We start from the raw sequence: 21,546 nt of genomic DNA on the forward strand, positions 1-21,546 counted from the left end.
CATATACATACAGCCTTTGCCATCTTGTCAATTTACAAGAGATAATTGTTTCCTATAGACATTGTTATCTATCCCGTTTTGATAGGAAGCGTGGGACTCCCAGTTTACCCCTCAACTCTGGACTCTCTCCTGGGGTGCTCTCCCCCATTAGGCTTAGTGTCTCTCATGACCTGGCTCTGTAGCGGCAGCTCTCCAATATCTGGCCCCCTTCTTCTTCTTTTTTATTAATTAATTTTTAATTGAATTTATTGAGTGACACTGGTTAACAAAATTATACAAGTTTCAGGTGCGTGATTCTACCTCACGTCATCTGTACATTGTACTGTGTGTTCACCCCCCGTCAAGTCTTTGTCCATCACCACTTATCCCCCATACCCTCCTCTACCTCCCCATCTGCAGTCATCATGCTGTGATGTGTCCATCAGTTTTTTCTCTTTTTTTTTGTCCTTTTTTTGCTCAATCCCTCCACCCCCTCACTCAGCCCTACCCCAACAGCTGTCAGCATGCTCTCTATCTATGAGCCTGTCTCTGTTTTGCTTGTTAGCTCATTTTTTCATTAGATTACACATATAAGTGAAGCCATATGGTACTAGTTTTTCTCTGACTGGCTTATTTCACTTAGCATAATGTTCTCCAGGTCCATCTATTCCTTTGCAAAGGGTAAGATTTCCTTCTTTTTTATGGCCAAGTAGTATTCCATTGTATAAATGTATCATAGCTTTTTTATCCACCCATCTATCTATTGATGAGCACTTGGGCTGCTTCCAGATCTCGGCTATTGTAAATAACGCTGCAGGGAACATAGGGGTGCATGTAGCCTTTCGAATTGGTGTTTTGGTATTCTTCAGATATGTTCCCAGAGTGAAACTGGTGAGTCTACATCTCTGTCTCCACATGGTGTTCTGCCCTCTGTGGGTCTGTGTCCAATTCTCCCTCCTATCAGGACTCCAGCCACTGGAGTAGGGCCCACCCTAATCTAGTGTGACCTTATTTTATCTTGATTGCATGGAGGAAGACCCTATATCCATTAAAGTCACATTCATAGGAACTGGGGTTAAGACTTCAACACATCTTTTGGGGGGACACAGTTCATCTCAATTCAACATGTAAACCCTTGAAAGAGGACCTGGCACATGAGGGCGGGCACTTTGCTGTTGTGTTCACACTATTTCCTAGTGTCTTGAACAGTACCTGGCATACAGGTGTTCGAACACCTGCTGAATTAACTAATAATTTACCAACCCCTTGTCTTCACTGCAAATATATTTTCAACTACTAAAAAAGTGATACAGAGACCGAGCAGACCCGTGTCCCTCACACATGCAGACAAGGGCTGGTTCCCTCACGGGAGGCTCCGCAGTATCTGGGCTTAGAAAGGCAGAGTCACTCACTTGACTTCCAGTTTTTCCATTGAGAAGGAAAATGACATTAAAAGGAACTAGCAATGCAACGGAACACCTCCCTTCCCTGAGAGCTCAGTGTGAAACGGTCAGGCCTCACACGGAAGAATCGGCCTACAGTCTAAGTGACATCCCTGGGATGCAGAGTGACTGTTTGGTGAATCAGAACATGCCAGGCCACAGGGCGCCACTCTCTGAGGGGATGTCTTAGGGAAATGCCTCCGAGGAAAGACCAAAGAGCATGACTTAAGAGGTTAAACGTTTTTAAAGCCTGTTTTATAAATGTTGCAGTTTAGCCGCACGTTGTACTGCAGATTACCTCCAAGGGTTGTAATCAATCTAGTTGATTTGCTGCTGTGTTCATCTCAGGAAGGAGAGCAGTGCGAGGGGAGGCATTAGGCAGAGGCGTTCATGGCTGTGAAACATTCAGTGTTCTGGTGATGCGCTCCCCAGGATTGAACCCTCTGCGATGCTCCCTGCCGGCCGGCCGGGGACTGCACGCTGCTGGCACCCACTGGCCAGGCTGCCTGCGGCACCCCCCACCTCCCCTGCACCTCACAGCCCTCAGGCTGTGAAACATTTGCCTACAGACATTTTCTTACTCTCCATTACATATGTTTTTATGAACAGGCTGAGCAGGAGGAATTTGCAATGAATAATTCATGTGTAATTGTTTTCAAAATAGAGTTCTTTTTCAAAGAAAGCAACCAATCTATCCATCTCAGAGACCCACTGCTGCTTCCACGAGGGCCACAGCTTTCTGTCTTGCGCCATGCAGGACTGGGACAGGCCCCTCTGCAGGGTGGGACAGCGCGCTCGTGCAGATGGTGCAGAGCTGCCCGAGTTCCCAGTCACGCGCAGCCTGCCCGAGTCCACAGGCAGGCCCTTGGGATGGTTGGGATCCAGCGCTGTTCCCCGTGGGCCCCAGGCAACGCAGCAGCACCTGCATTCCCTTCTCTTCCTCGGTTTTCAGTCCTGCGCCAAGCAGTCCTGTGGCTTGTTTGCACACACACAAACACACACACACACATACATACACACACATGCGTGCACACCTAGCCAAGTCCAGGGCCTGACCAGCTGGGCAGTACAGATGCAATGAGCTGCTGTCATGTTCAGTTTATTACTGGCATAGACAGTCAAAGATGCCATCTCCCCAGGGCCTGACACACACCAAAAAGAACGGAAGAGGTTGATAACCGCACTGCAGGCCGTGGGTACCCTGTTGCAGCTAAGTGAGAGGAGGCCAGGGCAGAAGGCTCTGTACCTCATCAGAACCCAGGAGGCAAGAAGAAACTGTCCAGGGCAAAATGGGGGCCAAGTGGGAAATGGTCTCTTAGCAACTCCTAGAAGCTCCCCCATCCCTAGTGTTCTGGGATTTCTCAAGGTGTTCTACCAAGACCCAGATTAGGCTTTGCCTGTGTGGCTGCTTTGGATACATGGGAGGGTGCCAGGGCTCCACGGCAGAGGACAGAGACCTTACCCCACTTCCAAGCCCCAGTGACTTTATTCCAACAGTGGAGTTAACTCATCATAGTGTTTAATAAGAGGAACTGGGTTTGAACCAGTCTGTCATTTCCTAATAATGTGACTTGGGCAAATCACCTAAACTCTCTAAGCCTCAGTTTTCACATTTTAGAATGGGGTTATAAGAGTGACTTTCTCAAAGCTTATTATAAGGATTAAATGAGACGAAATGCCTGTGAAGAACTCAGCACAATACCTGGCACATTGCATTGCTGTGTGAAGACAATGATAATGGAATTGATGGTGGTGGTGGTGGTGGTGAAGGTGATGATGATGGTGATGGTAGTGATGATGATAGTGATTGTGACAGTTTGATGATAGTGATGATGATGGTGATGATAATGGTAGTGATGATGATGGTGATTTTGCTGATGAATGTGGTGGTGATGATGATGATGCTGATGATGACGGTGGTAATGATGGTGGTGATAATGGTGATGGTGATGTGATGATGGTTTCAGTGATGAATGTGATGGTGATGATGGTGATGATGGTGATGGTGATGAATATGATGGTGATGATGATGATGGTGGTTTTGGTGATGAATATGATGGTGATGATGATGATGGTGGTGATAATGGTGATATATACTATTTCACTTTATGCTTTTATTTCCTTTGCCCCATTAAGCTTTCTGCATGGAGTGTAATCATGTAGCACTGGCCCTATTCCTCTGCTCTCTAATTTACTCTGGCTTCCTGTGGCATCAGACCTCTGACATATGTTAACAGCTGATCTGTGTCTCCTCCGGCCTTCGACACACACGCACATTTTTTCTTCAAAACCCACCTTTGGAGTTGGCTGTCCCAGACACTTTCCTTCATGTGCCCTGGGTGGGGGTTTCATCATCCTGGACATCTTGGTGATGGCAGTGATGTGACACATATACACATAGACATATCTGTGATTCTATGTCCTTTATCTAGAAGGAAAGCCATGTTTTCTCATTTAAATTGCAAATACTTTGAGAGCGGCAGGAACGGTGTCTTCTGTCTCAGCGGTGTCCCCTCAGCATCACTTCTCGGGGACTCACCTCCAGGCAGGTGGCTCTGTCTGGGTTGTTGACAGGCCTTTGACAAAGGGATGATATCAGCATCTGTCCCTGGAGCAGCCCAGCCTCTCTCCTAGGACAGTGTCATCTAGATGACTCTGCTTTAGTGTTTGCAGTGCAGGGAAGTGGGTTGCTCATTTGCTCGCCCCACACACACAAACACAAAACAGGAACTGTGTGTGAACAGTAGGTTTGTGGGGTAGTGGGAAGGGATCGTGGGTGATGTTCATTGAGTAGACTTGCCCGCAGAGAGAACAAGGGGCGCTGTGGTGTCCCTAAAACAGAGCTCGTAATACAAGCTGTCGGGCATAAGGAAACTTCCATCAAAATTTTTGTTTTTCCTCCTCAAACAGTCTTGCTTTATTTTGTTCATGTTTCCCAGGATATATGTGAATATAAATCTAACTTGTAAGACTCGAAAGCCATTGTAGCCACAGCACAGGTGAGTTTGAATGGCCCAGCCTCTGAGGAGTTCTGCCATGCTGACTGCGACCCCGAATGTCCTGTGGACTGAGCCCCAGGCTCGGCACCTGCTTGTTCCTTTGTTCGCTCACTGGCTCAAAAAACAAACCTTGTACTGGGCCCAGCACCCAAGACATCCAGGCAGGAGCCTGAGGCAGTGAGAGGCTGGAGACTGGGGGCATGGTGGCGAGCCCGCTGCAGGCCGGAAGTGCTCGGCCAGGACCCGGGACAGCCTAACCTGCTCTCCCACGTGTTGTCCTGCAGGTGCTGGTGAACAGCGGAATGCCCATGGATGATGATCAGTATGCTCAGCTGACCGCTAAAATCGGGTATAAGAAAGAAGGGATGAGTTACCTGGATTTTGCAGCCAGATTTGAAGGTAGCTCATCACCAAGTGCAAAGCCTGCCCGGGCACACCTCGCACCGGCGGTACCTCCAGTCTTTCTGAGCTGTGAGCGGTGAACTGGCTGCTGGGGCTGACGGAGCCTGAGCCCAGATGTGGATTCCGTGTTTGTTCTCAGGCTGGAACAGACACTTTTGTTTAATTGTATCTGATGGCAGTTTTGCCTTTTTAAAGTTAAGCTGAACGTGAATGCAAAATTTTGCCTGACAGAGCCTTCTACAAACTTGGAGCAAAATGGTTTGTAAGGCCTTGCGAGCCTTAAATCACACCTCACGTTCTTTTAGATTTTCCTCCTTAAAAAATACTGATTATCTATAATGAATGATGCCTGTGTGCCAGCAAGACCAGTGTCCTTCCTCCCTTTTTGCCGATAAGGACACAGAGATTCTTTACGATTCAGTGACTTGCCCAAGACCACCCAGCCACCATCTCTTCCCACAACTCTTGCCTCTTCCCTTCCCCAAACAGTGATCAGGAAATATATCCTGTACAGTGCAGTCAAAGCGGGAAGCTGGGTCCTCCCATTTGCTCCTCATTCTGCTCTCCTGGCTGTGCGCCCAGCAGACAGAGGAAGAGTATGCAGCCTCTTCCTCTCTCCCCAGATTCCTTCCTCCCCCTCCTCTCCATGCCGCTTCCTCACGTGCAGGGGACGTCTAGATGGACAGTTAAACCCTCTAGAAAAAGTGCAGAGATAATGCAAACACTTATGAGGGCGTGGTGGTCAGTATGTGCCAGGTAGGAGCATGGCCCTGACAGTCTGGAGAGCAAATGCTTCCTGTAATGGTAGGGGGTCTGAGAAACCAGACCCTAGCAAACTCAGGTCACAGGGTCGAATCGCAGTATAGTGTGTTGAACAGGATGCAGGCAGAAAGAGTCCAGTGTTGAAGCAGGAATGAGGTGAGCACGCCACTGCTGGCAGTCCTCTAACCCTGTGTTTGTTTCAGGTACTAAAGTGACTCCACCTCCGTCTGGCATTCTTTCAAAAAGTAACGTGACCAGCTATTTTGTGACTGCCGAGGAATGCCTGAAACTTCTCCCCCAGAGACTGAAGGCATCCTTTCGGGTACTGATGACCTGTCTGCTGCTTGGCTTATCTGCCTCAACCCCTGGCCACGCGGCCGCCTTGGGGGTGACTCTTAGAGCCCCATCTTGTCCTGCTTATCACAGGGCACCAAGTGCTTTTCTCCACCTTCCTGGGGAGGGGGGCTGACCTCCACATCCCCTCCCCTCCCTGAGGTCCTCCCTGCAGACACGTAGCCAACTTAGCCTTCTGCCTCTTGAAGGCGTTGGAGAAGTAAGGAGACCCTCCCTACCAGGTAGGGGGAAAGGCATGACAACCCCAGTTACAGAAAATTTAGGATCCATTCATCGTCATACCTGCTGCACTCGTTCACTCTCAAAACAAGCATTGCACACTTACCATATCCGGAATCTGTTAAATGCTGGGGGCAAAACAGAGGAGCCCTGCTCAGGGAGCTCAGTGCAGGCCAAAGCACAGGTAGTAAACAACAGCTCAGACCCATCGTGGTTGGCTATCATAGAGGGAAAGGCAGTGTGCTGTGGGGCACAGGGAATAGTCCCCATTAAGGAGGGCTTCCTGGAGGATGTAACCACTAGATTGAATCTTAAACCCTCAGCATGTGCTGGCCAGAGAAGGAAGGGAGCAAACAGTGGAAGAGGGAGCTTGCGCAGGTGGGTGGCAAACAGGTCACAGTCTTGAGTGAAGGTGTACAGCTCAGAATGACCAAGAATGGGCTAAGTGTGAAAATCTGTAACAGATAAGACAGGAAAAGTAGCAGCCGATCAAACACTGAGGCAAGTGCAGAATGACCTCAGCTAGTTTTGTGCTGGGAAGTACGAGACGGTGGTTAAAGTGGAAAGAGAGCTCTTGCAAACCTTCCAGGCCCCATCTGAGTGCTGTGCATGTGTCGGCGTATTTGGTCCTCGCAACCACCCAATGAGCTAGATACTGTGACAACCCCCACTTTACAAATGAGAAGGGTGAAGAAGTTAAAATCTCCTTCTCGCCCAGGGTCACGCTGCTCAACAGCGGCAGAGCTGGGAGTTGAGGCTCAGAGACCTGTCCAGAATGTGCCTTCATTAGTGTAGCACGGCCTGGACACCTGCCGGCCTCTGTCTCCTCACCTGCAAAACAGGAGTCTGGTGCCCTCCTGCAGGACGCCGCCAAGCGAAGGCACCCTGCGCAGTCCTTGGGGCGGGGCAGGCAGGGAACCCTGCCAGGGCTAGAGCCGCAGTACAGTTCACAGATAAGCCCGGCCCTGGGCGGCCCCAGGTGAAAATTGTGCAGTGCTTGTTCTCCCGCACACCTTGTGAACGCCACAGGCAAGCATCCACAGCGAGGTCCTTATCTGTGTGGAAGTCTCCAGCACACTCTACCCCTGGTGCTGGGGGGCTGGGGCTGTAACCAAGAGCGAGGAAGGGAAGGACAAGGCTTTTTGTGCCTTTCCTGAGCTCTGCATCAAAAGGGGGCCCTGCAGGACATGGTTTCTCCTTTCCGCCCCTCCCTCACTGTGGAGACACGTCCCTACACGCAGGGTCATATGTGTGTTGTTGCCAGCATTGGAGGAAGGGCTTTGACATGTGCGTCTTGTTCCCAGAACTCCTACTCGGCTTTCTTCAGGATAGACACGGACAGGGATGGCATCATCAGCATGCGGGACCTGCACAGGCTACTGGAGCAATTGCTGTTCAATCTCAAAGATGAGGAGTTTGAGCGTCTCCTGAGCCTTCTGGGCTTGAGGCTTAGCGTCACCTTAAATTTTCGGGAGTTTCGAAATTTGTTTGAGAAGAGACCACTCACGATAGATAGTGTGCCTCAAAGAGTCATCAGGTAAGAAGGTGGTGTGGTTCAGCGCCTGCCCGATCTGCCGGCTTTTGCCAACATCAAGTCCCACCTTCCACTGCCCACAGCGGTGCAAAGAATGCAGCTGCCTCCCAAAGCAAGTATTTCTTGTCTTTAGTTCAAGATAACCACAAAGAATATACATTCAATGCAGAAAGACTAGAAAATACAGTTGCAGGTTAGAAGACACAACCTGATCTAACCACCTGTGAGCATTATTTTTGGATTTTGCCATGTACCATTCAGTCTTTTTTCCTCTGTATGTAAATATGTACGTACACTTATACATCCTTCTTTTTATAAACCTGGGGTCAGCTGTGCCACCTGCTCTGGGAAATGCAGGGACCCCTTCCAGCCCTTTCCCAGGCACTGCTGCACCCCAGAACCCCATCTACCCCAGGCTGGCCTCATGCTCAATGAGGAGGAGAGCCTGGAACTCCCTGGTCTCCTCAGCTTTCTCTCAGTGCGAGCATACAGTCCTCAGGGCAGTAGCAGGCCTCCCATCCAACCCAGGGCCTGACACACCTGGTTCCCACCATGGTCTGCTGAATGCCGACACGTATGAATGAAGTAGCCATTCAGCCCCTCCTTGAGCAATTGTTATATTAATACTTTTGAAATGTCACCATCCCCACCATCCCTGTGATGATACAGAGATGTGTTTTCTGCTGCAGTGATACAGTGTGGGGGTGTTTGCCCTTGAGGCACCAGCAGCCCCAGGGGCTCCAGACACTTCACTGGACAAGGGCAGCCCTCCAGAGGGGAGTCCCCAGAAGCCCTGTCACGGGCCGGACTGTGTGACACTTGGCTGGGCTGTGGAAAGCCCTCTGCCTTACATTTTCACTTTCTCCCTGCATTTGTTGGTTTTGTTTTGTTTATACTTTTACAGAGCAGGCAGGAAAGAAAACAACTATAGTCGTCTCTTCCTGAGGGAGATGATTGTGTAGCACGTGAGCTGGACACCTGCTTCTAATTGCTTGGTTCTGAGACACTCTCACGTGAGACTTGATTGCTTCGCATTAAAACCACACAAAAGATACCCTTCAGAGAGAATTTTCTGGAGAATATATGCAGAATGAACATGGAACATTTCAAGCACAAAGTACAATCTTCCCATTCAAATGACTCAGCCTTCTTACTTGTATTGATTCAGTCATTCATCAGATATTTACTGAGGGCCACGTTTGTGCTAGATGTTGCGCAGGGACAGGTGGTGCAAAGATGAATAAGACACCTACTCTCTTTGAAGGGCCCACAGTTGAATGTGGGACAGGTATAAAAATAAAGGGCCATACTGACGTGCAAGAGATCTGAAATGCCATGGGGAGGGGTGAGGCAAAGCCTGTTAGAGGTGCCCAGGAAAGGTGGGACATCTGAGTTGTGTCTTGAGGTGTGAGTAGGAGTTTTTCAGGTTTGGCTACAAGAACAGTGGTTCAGGGCCAGGGAACAGCATCTGAAAACTCACAGAGTGGGGAGTGTTGAGCACAATTGGAAGATGGGGAGAGGGTGTGTGTGTGCAGAACAGACATGCGTGGTGGGGCAAGGCGGGAGAGGAGGCCTAGAGATGAGCAGGGCCTCGGGGAAGGGGCTGGAGTGCCGGGCAGAGGAGCTCACTCTTTGTCGTTGGCAGGAGAGGATTTGAGGTCGTGGACTGAGAGGGTGACATTGTGCTGTGGGAAGATCTTTCAGCAGCCCCAGAGTAGAGGATGAACCTAAAGGAGAGGCTGGAGCCCAGGGGACCCAGCTTGGGCTCCAAAGGTTTGGTGGAGAGAGAGCTCCTAGATGCCAACCAAGGCACTTCTTTAGAAAGCTAAGCCCTCCCGTGGCCAGACCTGTGCCTGGGCTCCATGAAGACATATCCCCGACAACCCTACAAGGAGGCATTGATATCCGACTTCCCAGATGAAGGATCTAGGGCCAAGAGAAGAGTTCACAACTTGCCCGGGTGATGGCGCCATGGTGCCTCTTGGGAGGGACCGCTTTCTCTGCCTGGAGACCTCACCCTCTTCCATGCTCACCCTCTTCCATGACCCAGCCTCACTCTTCCCCACCAGCCAGACCGGACTCACCCTTTCTGGAATCCATCTGCCCTCTCGGTTGGGCCCTTTGCCTTTGGAGCCTTCACTCCCCATCTGCATCATCAAAGTGCAGGACTTTTGGAAACTTCGAGGATTCATCATCATTTTTTTTTTTTTTTTTCATTTTTCTGAAGCTGGAAACAGGGAGAGACAGTCAGACAGACTCCCGCATGCGCCCGACCGGGATCCACCCGGCACGCCCACTAGGGGCGACGCTCTGCCCACCAGGGGGCGATGCTCTGCCCATCCTGGGCGTCGCCATGTTGCGACCAGAGCCACTCTAGCGCCTGGGGCAGAGGCCACAGAGCCATCCCCAGCACCCGGGCCATCTTTGTTCCAATGGAGCCTTGGCTGCGGGAGGGGAAGAGAGAGACAGAGAGGAAAGCGCGGTGGAGGGGTGGAGAAGCAAATGGGCGCTTCTCCTGTGTGCCCTGGCCGGGAATCGAACCCGGGTCCTCTGCACGCTAGGCCGACGCTCTACCGCTGAGCCAACCGGCCAGGGCGGATTCATCATTTTGTCGAAGAAAGGGCGACCATCTTGTTTGCTTCATCATTGCAAAACCTTTCATGCTTAGATGTAGAAATACAATTTGAATGATTGGTCCAGTCGCCTGTTTCATTTCTACATTATCTATTCCCTTCCGGTCTCTTGCACAAACCACCCCTGCCCTGTCCATTTATCTGACAACCAATGTCAAGTACATTTTTGGTTCATGTACATCAGAAAAGATGAAAGAATATTGCCATGAGTCCTTTTAAGCTTCTTGTCACAAAATATTATATGATCAAGTTATTCCCATTGAATGAAAATACCAAATTTCCCCTTTGTTCTGAGAAATACATCACTTGCTCATCCAGAGGTTCGGCTTCTCTGATCAGTTTCAGCATCACGGGTGGACTCCGGAGTGCTGTTCCCTCTCTGTTCATTCATCTCCGGTTCATCTTCCCTTGGCCATCTGGGTACAAAGTAAGAATTCTGAATTTTCAGCTGTGTTCAGTGAAAACTAAGAGGACTACAGAGATGGCGTCCCTGTCTTTTATACCTCGTTGAAAGACGCTGTCATGGTTTGGACAGTGCAGTCAGAAGGCTGAAAGGTGGTGCAATGGTGGCGCTTCACTTCAACATTGTGTTTTTCTGCGAGGCAGTTCCATCATTTTTTGTTTTCTTATTATTTTAGTGTCTTTTCTTATGCATAGTTGGAGACAATTAATGAATAATAATTGAATATTTCTTAAAATAAGTCAATAGAGCTAGTAAAATTAAAATCAAGATCACTAAGACCCCATAATGTATCATTGATGTATGAAGGTTCTGTGGACCTACGGGGTGACTGCAAGACAGACTGAGTTTTATTTCATAAAGATGTTGGGCAGATAAAATATATTATGCTCACTTTGTTAAAGATGGCACTGCCCATGTGGAGGCCGTCGTCCAGGTGATATTAATGTGTGTTGGGGGTGGGCTAAAGGCAGGCAGAATCCTTGTAGCCTGGGTCTTGATTTTGGGATTAAGCCTTTCCCACCCTTTTTGATGTGGGGTGGCACAATCCAATCATGCCTCAGAGAAGTGACTTTGTATTAGAGACTTCCCTATTTTGTATATTGGATTAAAGGTTTGGATTTCTACACTATAAAATAGGGGCAGAACAGGAGCTTGCTCTCTTGGTTCCTGGGATGATTAGCATGAGAGAGCAGAGGGAGCAGAGCAGAGAGCAGAAAGAGGCCATGTGGCCAGGAGAAGCAGCCAAGATGGCAGAGTATTGAGTGAGAGGCCAGTTTGTGCAGTTTGATGCTGGAGAAGGAAGGAGATGGGGAATTGAGGAGAATAAGTCTGGTGAGCTAGAAACCTTTGATTCTAGAAAACTCGGATAAGTCAGTGTCTTTGTGAGCACTGGATGTGAGTGGGTTTTGGAGCCCAATGTGTGTTTTTACTTGCCCGCCGCGTGCAAGCTAGAATTAAAGACTATGGCCCACCAGTTTGTGGCTCTGTTGTTTCTTTACCGACTGTCAGAATCCAATGTGAACCTGCATGGGCCAGGCTGCTGTGATAGTTGCCCTGGCCTTAGATACTGGCTTTACAAAGAAAATACAATGTTTTGGTTCTTTGGAAGACCTCTAAGAAAGAATAGAAGTCATAAATGCCAGTCCTTTCTTATTTTCTGGATTATACAGAATTGTTATTTCTTCCTTAAATATTTGATAGAATTCACCAATGAAATTGTCAGGTCCTAGAGTTTTCTTTCTTGGGGAGGATTTTAACTACAAATACAATTAATTTAGTAGTTATAAGACCATTCTGGGCTTATATTCCTTCTTGAATGAATGGTTAGTGTCCTTTAAGATATTTGTCCATTACATCTAAGTTGTTGACTTCATGGAAATAAAGTTGTTCATAGTATTCCCTTGTTATTCTTTCATTTCTGTGGGGTCTGTAGCGATTTCCCTTCTTTCATTTCTGATATTGGTAGTTCATATATTCTCTCCTGTTTCCCTGGATTTATTTAACTAAAGATTTATCAATTCTATTATTTGGAAGGGTTGCCAAACTTCTCAAACATGTAAATTTATATTTTTCATCAAATTTGGGGGGAGGTTACAGCTTGTTTTTCCTCAAGTTAAAAAAAATCTGTCTCAAATTTTATTTATTTTTTTCTGTACCAATCTCTCTCTTCTTTCCTTTTGGTATCCGGGGACATGAACAATAGACATCTTTATTTTGAAGCACAGGTTGTGGTCTCACAGGTCCAAGGCAATGTTTCCTTCTCTTTTTTCCTTGGTTTATGAAATTGGATTATTTCTACTCATTTGTCCTCACTGTCACCGGCTCACTGCTCTGTCATTGAGCCAATCTGGTGATAAAAAGTTTTTTTTTTATTTTTATTTCTGTTGTATTTTTATGTTCTAAAGTTTCCATTTTGTTCTTTTTATTTTATTTATTGTTTTGTCCTTTTTATTTATTTTTTTGTAAAGAAGCTTCTTTTTCTTTGCTCAGAACTTGTCTTCCCATTTATTTCAAGGATGTTTGCTCTTACTTCATGGTTATGACAGCTGCTTTCAAATATGATAACTTCAACAGCTTGGAGTTGTTGTCTGTTGTCTTTTACCTTGAAAATTTTGGGGATTCTCTTGGTTCTTTGTATACTGAGTAATTTTGCATTATATCATGGATGTTTTTAATATTATAGTATGATACTCTGGGCTTGTTAAAATCCTCAGTAGTGTGTGTATTCTCTCTCTCTTTTTTTTTTCCTTTTTTTAAAGCAAGCAACCAGTCCAGTTAGTTTACCAGGCTGCATGTTTTGACCTACCTTCTGTGGCTTTGGTGTGAGTTGAGTTTGCAAAGCTGTTGTGGCACTGTCAGCCATGCCTGTGTGCAGTGCCCGGGGGCCAGCCTCGCCCATACAGCGGTCATATTCTCAGAGTCTTTGCTGTGCTACTTTGGGTTGATTTCACACATGCGCACATCAGAGGTAAATCTGGCGCTTCCTGCGCTGACTGGGGTAGTCCTTTCTCCAGCTCTCTCCTCTCTTTGCTCTCTGTCCGCATCCTTCAGTCCCCAGGGCCCCCCCTTTTTATCTTCTGTCTGGAAAAGTCTTAGGTTGTAGTCAGTCTGGGCTTCCCGTGACAGGGTGCACCTCCAGGACAGCATGGAAAAGGAAAAAAAGAAGAAAAAAAATAGTGTAGGTTTGTCCAATAGTCCTTGAATCACAGGGACTGTTTTTGCCATTTCCTCTGATTGGAGAGAAGATTTTCAGTTGTAGGTGCGTGCTGGTCTGGCCACGACTACACCTTCACACAACTGCAGTTTTCCAGCTGGACTTGCCTTGGACCAGGGCCTGGCGAGCGAAGAGAAAAGAGGAGGAGGTCCCCACATTCTTTGTATTGCAGGGGCCCTCCTTCCTAGTTCTTTGGTCAGAAAATCAGTCTTTCTTCTTGAGCTTTTTCTGTCCCTGTCCACTTGCACAGTCCCAGAATAAGGACTGCCCTTCATCCTAAGCTGGGCCCGGGGACGAGAGGAACCTATGGAACACACCCCCTGTGCCAGTCAGTCTTCAAGTTCTGGTTCCCGGTGTGCCGGCATCCTGGGTTGTCCTTCTTAGTGTCCTCCGAGGGTCAGCTCCTGTCTGTCATCAGCAGGAGAGAAAGGGTGAGGCTCCCCTGAACCGGGACCAGAGCACCTCTTGGGAGCTCACCCTGCATGGAATGCTATTCCCCAGAGATCACACAGCCGCCTCTGTGGGCTCTGTCTGCGCTGCTCATCATAATGTCTGGAGGATTAGAGCAGCACATAATACTCGTGTGTGTTTGTAACTCATCAAGCAGCTGAGGGGGAGTCTAGGTCTGATGTCAGGATCTAAAGAACCAGGCAATAGGAGAGGAAATATGTAACTTATGGAAAAGGCTATAGAAAGACCTCTGAACTCTCTAGAGGAGCCAAGTATATAAAACAGGGAATAGGAGAAGCAGAGAAATCAGCAGGGGTCCCTGGGTGGAGCGTGGCTCACTAAGAAAATCAAGCCTGTGGCCTAGAAAAGAAATTGGTTGGTGGAGGCTCTTTGGATATGCGCTTAGACGGTGAGATCAGCGTGGATGGGTTGACTTTGCAGAGGTGGGGCATGCCACCCAAGGTCCCTATGAGAGCACTTTGGGGGAAGTCCTGGTGAGTCATCTGGGTGCAGGTAGGATTTAGGAGGAGTCCAAAGGTGAAGGCAGGGGAGTGTGCATCATTAGGACCTATACTCCTTTTAAACAGTTGTTGTAGAAGTGCAACACCATCCCACCAGGCCTCCAAAACCTTTAGTGTGAAATAGTGATGGAGGACCAGACTGCTGGACTCTTGGATCCCTTTGCAGTCTCGAAATTCCATAGTTCTGTGAAGTCCGGTAGGCAGTTGGGGAGAGATGGAACAGAGGAGCAGGTGAGGGGAAGTACTTGTGGTCCAGATTTGAGGGTAGCCAGCACCGAGGTGGCAGTGGGGCCCTGAGAAGGGTGGCCTCTCACAAGAGTAAAGAAACTCTGGGTGGAAGGAGAGAAAAGGTTGAGGGCTGGAGGGAGCCAGTAGAGAGGAAAAATCACACAGACTGAGGCCAGGCCCCGGGCTTGGTGTTCCAACCCACAGCGGCTTTTAAAGAACAGCGTCATGAAGGCAAGTAGAGAGGACAGAGGTGGTTCAGTTGTCACATGTGCCAGGAGTGTCAGCAAAGAGTCCTGAATTTAGCAATATAGAAGAAGCTGGTGAATCTATGGGCTGGAGATGGGTCCTACTGAAGGGAGAGGTTCCTGCCTTAGTTTACCTGTGTACCCCACAACCTGGCCTCTGCCAAGAGAAAAAATGAGGCTAGGCAAGTTCTCACCTGGACCATTTCAGCAGTGACATGGGAGCAGGGAGAAGACCCCAGCTCATCTCAGCCGGTCCTCACACCCTGCATCCTGAGAAAACGCAGGAATTTTTACTCTGAACCTTGGAAGTCAAAGTTTACATAATTTATCAAAGAAATGCTGCTTTGAATCAGACCCTTTCTGTGTGACACACAGATCAGGAGCAGAGTGGAGGTTTCTGGGGTGATGATGGCCGCCATGAGCTCAGTGACCGCCGAGTGCTGGGAACTGTCAATCATCCAGCAGTTTAGGGAGTAGACAGGGTTGCTGTCAGAGCAGCAGAACATCTTAAAAGGGATTGAAGGGAGAGACATAATCAATAGCAATGATTACTGCTGAACATGTTGGTTCTAGTTGCTGTGACCTGGCTTGCTGTCTGTTTTGATCATGTGTGATGGTACTGGTATGTTCCAGGAGGGCCGCCTCTGGTGGGCAGAAGCTGCAGGCTCACTTGCCCAGGACCTGGCCAGCGGCCGCGCCGTGGTCCTCCAGCAGTCCTGCGCTGCCTGACCTAACCTGGAACGCTAAGCGGAATGAGGCTCCTCAGCATAGTATGAACCATGAAGGCCCCCGTCTCTGTGAAGCATAAGGTTTTAATGGATCTTCTCCTGTGAGGAGCGAGGTTAAAGGGGACATCAAAGCTGTAGTTTCAGATAAAAAGGAAGACAATGAGAAAGGCTGGCCTGGGCATCAGGAGACCTGAGTGGGAAGGACAGGATTCCGGCACTGCCTATGTGACTTGGGCAATCTCCCAACTTCTCTAAACAACTGCCCCTCTCCACAAAGGGGACCGGTGACGCCAGCATGCAGTGCAGAGGTGAGATGCTGGTGTCATGTTCCTGGCCCTGCTGGTCATGCAGTTTGTGGTGGTTGTCACCACCCTGGACAGAGATGCCACGCTCCTGGCCTGTGTGCCACACAGAGGGTCACAGTCACAGCGGCACTGCTCTGAGGAGCGCACAGACCCGTCCTCTGTGGTTGGGGCACATACATTCCTGCATTTTCTCATTGGGCAGCGTGCTGGTTGACTTTTTTGAAAGGGCTACATGGGGTTTGTGTGCTGTCCCCACCCTGGTTTTCCTGGGTTCCGTGTGGAGAAATTCATATGAGGATCCCTATGGGGCCTTGGTCAGGTGCCCCTCTTGTTCACCTTAGGCAAGGTGCCTGTGAGTAAGTGTGCGGGTTCTGGGCATGCGCACGAGTGGGGTCCCATTTGGGGGTCTGCCTGGTGATGTGTGTGCAGTAGGTTTTGCTGGAGGACCGGCTGGAGCACTCTATATCCTCAGGGGAAATACTGCGGGTGCAGACCTGGGTGTGGAGAAGCTCAGGTCCTGAAGACAGAGTGATAGACGCCTCTGGGAGCAAGGCAGCTACAGAGAGAGCAGTCATGGTTTGACGGTTTTCATACTCCCCTAATTTGTTTTGATGAGTGGGAGAACCCAGGACCCCACACTCCTCCAGCCATGGCTGCCTGCGCCGCTCTGTGGCCTCGCCAAGGTGGTGACACCCATGGACTCTTGGTTGCTCAGTGCGCCTCCTTCTGTGAGTAAATAAACAGAATTTTGACCACTTTGCATCCTTCCAACCTAACCTTTGAACCTTAGCTGAGACCCAATGATTGGTGAGGAGCTTCCCTCTTATTCCTGAACTCTTGGCTTTGGTCCACATTGTCACTCCAGCTTGTGGACTCAGGAGTAAAAGTTTTTAGTTGTTTTCTTGCGAAGACACTTAATGTCATATTGTGTTTTTTCCCCCTGTGAGAATAAATGAGTCCTCTTTGTTTTGTGAACTGTGAGGAAAGTTTAACAGCATTTATCTGGAAACAAACAAGGATTTAGGAAATTAAAGAAGACTTCCCTATCATGCAGCTGGGGAGATAAGACTGCTTTTTAAGAACTAAGTCAGGCCAGATGTGAAATGAGAGACTTTAATGGGATCTTTGAAACAATGGGGGTAGGGGAACTCCTTGAGAGATCAAGGAGTCCGTTAAATTTAAACATATTTATTTATCTGTTTTTCTTTTAAGACAAAAACCGAAGGTCACAGACTCAGAACTAGCTTGCAAACAGGCCCATCAGTACCTTGTTACCAAAGCAAAAACCAGATGGTCAGACTTGTCCAAGGTAAGCCTTGTCCAGGGCGCGGCGGGGCGAGGGAGGCAGGGGACAGGTCACAGCAGGCCTTACTCGCCATAAGCTTTTCTTTCTTAAATCACAGTAAGATAAACGTAACATAAACACCATCTTAACCATTTTTAAGTGTACCTATTTAGTGATATTAAGTACATTCACATTGTTGTGTTGTGTGCTGTAAGTTTTTAAAACAACTTTGAGATCTTCCAGACTTAATTGTTTTCCTTAAGTTCTGACTTTACAGTGGAATACAATAATATATGTGTATAACTATGTATAATAGCTGCATATCTGTAGTGCAAAGTATATAATATTAACATATCCCTTTTTAAATAAGTTTAAGTAGTCACCATGTATCCCAAATCATGTCCCACCAAGTACTCACCACCCAGACGAAGGGAGAGATCACCACTACCTCAGACGGGGGTTGGCATGCTTGGCCCGTGTGGGGCCAGACAGTGACTGTTCTTGGCTTCGTGGGCCACGGGGCTTCTGTAACCACTGCTCATCTCTGCTGCCGCTGTAGCTCTTGGTCCTCTCAGACCCCTCATTTGTGTATTCTCTAGTGCAGGGGTCTCAAACTCGCGGCCTGCCGAACAATTTTGTGCGGCCCGCAGACTAATCCACGAAGTTCAAAATATTTTGGATAAAATTAAGTAAGCCTAGGGGCCTACTTGTATTTTTCATTTCTCTAGCATCCTAGCTAGATATTAGCTTAGTTAACAGCAGTTGTGATGCGAACTACAGTTCTGGTCGTTTTGTGACACTGAGTAAACTGCATGTACGATTATGCTTGTTGTACTGATTTTTTTTTTTTGTTTTCAACTGCAGTGAGAAAAGTGTTGCGTAACAGTTGCCTTTTGTAGACCTAGTGCGGCCCGCCAAACAGCTGTGATCTTGCTCTGCGGCCCACATGCTGAGTTGAGTTTGAGATCCCTGCTCTAGTGGGTATATCACACTATCTCACTGCACTTTTAATTAGCCTGTATTAGTTACTAGTGAGATAAGGCATCTCTTCATCTTTTATCCATCAGTCAGTTGTCCTTTTCTATGAGGTCCTGCATGAGCCGTTGACAGTTTTCACACTGGGCTGTCCGTCCTGGTCTCTCTGTCTGGCAGGAGCTCTGGCTGTGGTTGAGCTACTAGTCTCTTGGAGGTGACAAGTGATACAAAAGTCTTCTCCCAGGTTGTGTTCTGCCTGTACCCTTTTTATATGATATCTTTTGAAATAAAATTCTTTTTAATGTCATCAAATGTGTTAACATCTCCCAGAGGTCTCATTTCAGAAGTCCTGAGGATAGTCTGCACCCTCTTCTGGGAGGTCAGCATCTCATCTCTGCACGCAGGTATTGAAATCGGCACCGCTGTACTGTGTGTGTCGTGAGGCAGGGGTCCAGTTCCTTCTCCCACGTGGCGATCTGGCTGTCCTGGTGCCACTTGTTGTAAAGTCTGTGCCCCCCACTGTCCCCACCCCTGTCTGTGGTACCCCTGCTGTCCTGCATCAAGGCTGGGGCAGCATTCTGTTCTGCTGGTCAGTTTGTCTGTCCTGGCACCAGTGCTGCATCTCTGTGGCCACCGTCACTTAGTGAAACGTCTTAATTAGCTGGCAGGCCAGTCCCTCCTCTTTGTCCTCCAAGAGTTTTCTAATCAGTTTGTCAAGTTCCACACAGGAAAACACACCTCTTGGGATGCTTGCAGAGAAATGACATCTTTACCACTTGGAGTCTTCCAGTTTGTGAACATAGTACATTTCCATTGTGTTGATCTTTTTTAGTATCTTCTAAGAAAGTTTTAGACTCTTCTGTGTAGAAGTCTTATAATCATTTGTAAGACTGAGTTCTAGGACTTTGTTTTTGATGCTATTTGTAAAATGTTATTTTTAAAAATTCATTTTCTTTGATATGTAAAAATGTGAATGATTTTGCCTATTGATGTATATACAATCCAGATTTCTTGCTAAATTCTCTCATAATAATAGTTCACTTGTGGAATTTTGTATTCCTGTCTCTACAGTCAGCCCAGCTGTGAACGACAGCGGTGTTTTCTACTTTCCTAGCGTCAGACCTTGATTCCTCTTTCTTGTTCACCTGCATTGGCCTCCCAGACAATGGCGAACAGAAGGCGGCCGAGGCACTCTCGCCTCATCCCTGACCTCAGAGGGACGCTCTGGTCCTTCACCGCTGAGTGTGATCCGTGCCGTGGAGCTGGTGGATGTGCCCACAGCGTCCACCACATGGGGCTGTGATGAGGGTCAAATGAGCTACCACCTGGAAACAGTTTAGGGCAGTGGGGTCGTGCTGTGTGCCACCTGCTCTTCCTGTCTGCGGTCCTCGTAGATGCCCAGCAAATCCCTGGGCACCTTTGGCACCCCTCAGGAACATTAAATAGGCACCGTATCATCTTGTCATAACAGCTGGCATCTCATGTCCCTGCTCTCAGCCAGAGGGCGAGATCTGCTGCAGCGCAGAGATGAGACCCTCAGGAAGCATGGGCCGCACTCTCGTGCCCCAGGCTGGAGGCAGAGGGGCTTTTCTTCTAATAGTTTAGAACCCAACTTGTCGGTCAGGAGAAGAATAAAGGTCACACATCTGAGACCATTCATTACTCAAAGACAAGCCCCATCCAGTACAGAACATTTATTCATGTTTGCTCTGTCACCTTCTTCAAGGGAATGGTGAGGTGTCTGGAATGCAGAGAGAAAGGTAATTAAGTAGGATGATGTGGAGGAAAGTGGGTCAGATTGTCCCAGATACTGACAATTGAGAATCCTTTATACATGTTTCTAAATGCCATCTCCTAATGTTGTAGAATTTCGTAGAAACTGATCGTGAGGGCAATGGCATTCTTCGCCGGCGGGACATAAAGAACGTGCTGTATGGTTTTGACATTCCCCTTACACCACGAGAATTTGAGAAGTTTTGGATGCGGTAAGTGTTATCTGAAGACCAGTTCTTTTCCTATCCGTCAGTCTAGGTTTCCTCACTGCAAACTCCACACCAACCTTTCCTCGCTACTTGGGGATATGGTGGGGACCAGGAGTGGTTTTCTCTGGGCTGTGTCAGCCCTGTGCCCCAGGCCCCTATTCTTGTCCTCTGGGCCCTTGTGCCTGTCCCCCATGGAAAGCAGTCTAGGTGAGCAGGCTGGTCTTCAGGAACGTGGAGACCCAGGGAATCAATGACCACCAGCGTGAGGCTGGAGGAGGTTCATTGCCAAGGAACTGGGAGCCAGGCCTGGACTGTTACTGTTTTAGAGAGCTACATCAGTCTCCAGAGACATAATTCTCATACACCTCAGCAGAGAAAAGAGTCTCTCCCCATTGCTGAAAGATGGAAATCAAAGTCGGACAACGGCTTTATAGATGAGTAATTTTTTGGAAGAAATACACAAACTTCTGACAACTTGCAGTATTTTCCCAAAGGTCTCTTAAACTGAAATTAGCAGCTAACCATGGTTGCATGGCTGTGGGTGTTTTTGAACCTGGTCTCAGTTGCGGTAACCCCTGGGTTGGTGTCTGACAGTGCGGTCCATTTCCAAGTTCAGATCCCTCTCTGAGTTCCTTCTTTCTCTCTTCTGTGTTAGCTGCTGCTTGTGTTCCCCAGGAGCAGTGTACCGATGTCACACGTCCTCTCGGGCAGGCTTTAAAAGCAGTTCACATAACTTTTTAGCTTTTCATCTTTCTAAAGCTGAAGGCTGAAATGTTGGCCAAGTTTAGAATTAAGTGGGTTGTTTTGTGTCTCATTTAGAAAAGCAATTTGAAATCCTTACAAAATCCTTATTTTTTAATTTTTATTATTACTATTTTTTGTATTTTTCTAAAGTGAGAAAAGCAGGGAGGCAGAGAGACAGACTCCTGCATGTGCCCGACTGGGATCCACCCGGCAAGCCCACTAGGGGGTGATGCTCTGCCCATCTGGGCCGTTGCTCCATTGTTACAGGAGCCATTCTAGTGCCTGAGGCAGAGGCCATAGAGCCATCCTCAGCACCCAGGCCAACTTTGCTCCAATGGAGCCTTGGCTTCAGGAGGGGAAGAGAGAGAGAGAGAGAGAGAGAGAAAGGAGAGGGGGAAGGGTGGAGAAGCAGATGGGCGCTTCTCCTGTGTGCCCTGGCCTGGAATTGAAACCGGGACTTCCACACGCCGGGCTGACACTCTACAGCTGAGCTAGCCAGCCAGGGCCTCATTTTTTCAGATTATTTCTAGCCTGGGGCCAATGTCATCTCCCTATCCATTTTCTTTTTCAGTAGATTTAGATA

General features: G+C 48.1%; 1 protein-coding gene across 1 annotated transcript in view; it reads left to right on the forward strand.

Annotated features, from left to right (window-relative positions):
- EFCAB6 (EF-hand calcium binding domain 6) overlaps positions 1 to 21,546 on the forward strand; it is a 200,242-nt gene that overhangs the window by 119,897 nt on the left and 58,799 nt on the right. Inside the window, exons 19-23 of the mRNA XM_066255898.1 lie at positions 4,705 to 4,819; positions 5,788 to 5,906; positions 7,462 to 7,694; positions 17,190 to 17,286; positions 20,104 to 20,222. Of these exons, the coding sequence (XP_066111995.1) occupies positions 4,705 to 4,819; positions 5,788 to 5,906; positions 7,462 to 7,694; positions 17,190 to 17,286; positions 20,104 to 20,222 (683 nt within the window). The remainder of the gene's footprint in view (positions 1 to 4,704; positions 4,820 to 5,787; positions 5,907 to 7,461; positions 7,695 to 17,189; positions 17,287 to 20,103; positions 20,223 to 21,546) is intronic.

This window comes from Saccopteryx bilineata, chromosome 1, assembly GCF_036850765.1.
Source record: "Saccopteryx bilineata isolate mSacBil1 chromosome 1, mSacBil1_pri_phased_curated, whole genome shotgun sequence".
Classification (NCBI taxonomy): Eukaryota; Metazoa; Chordata; class Mammalia; order Chiroptera; family Emballonuridae; genus Saccopteryx; species Saccopteryx bilineata.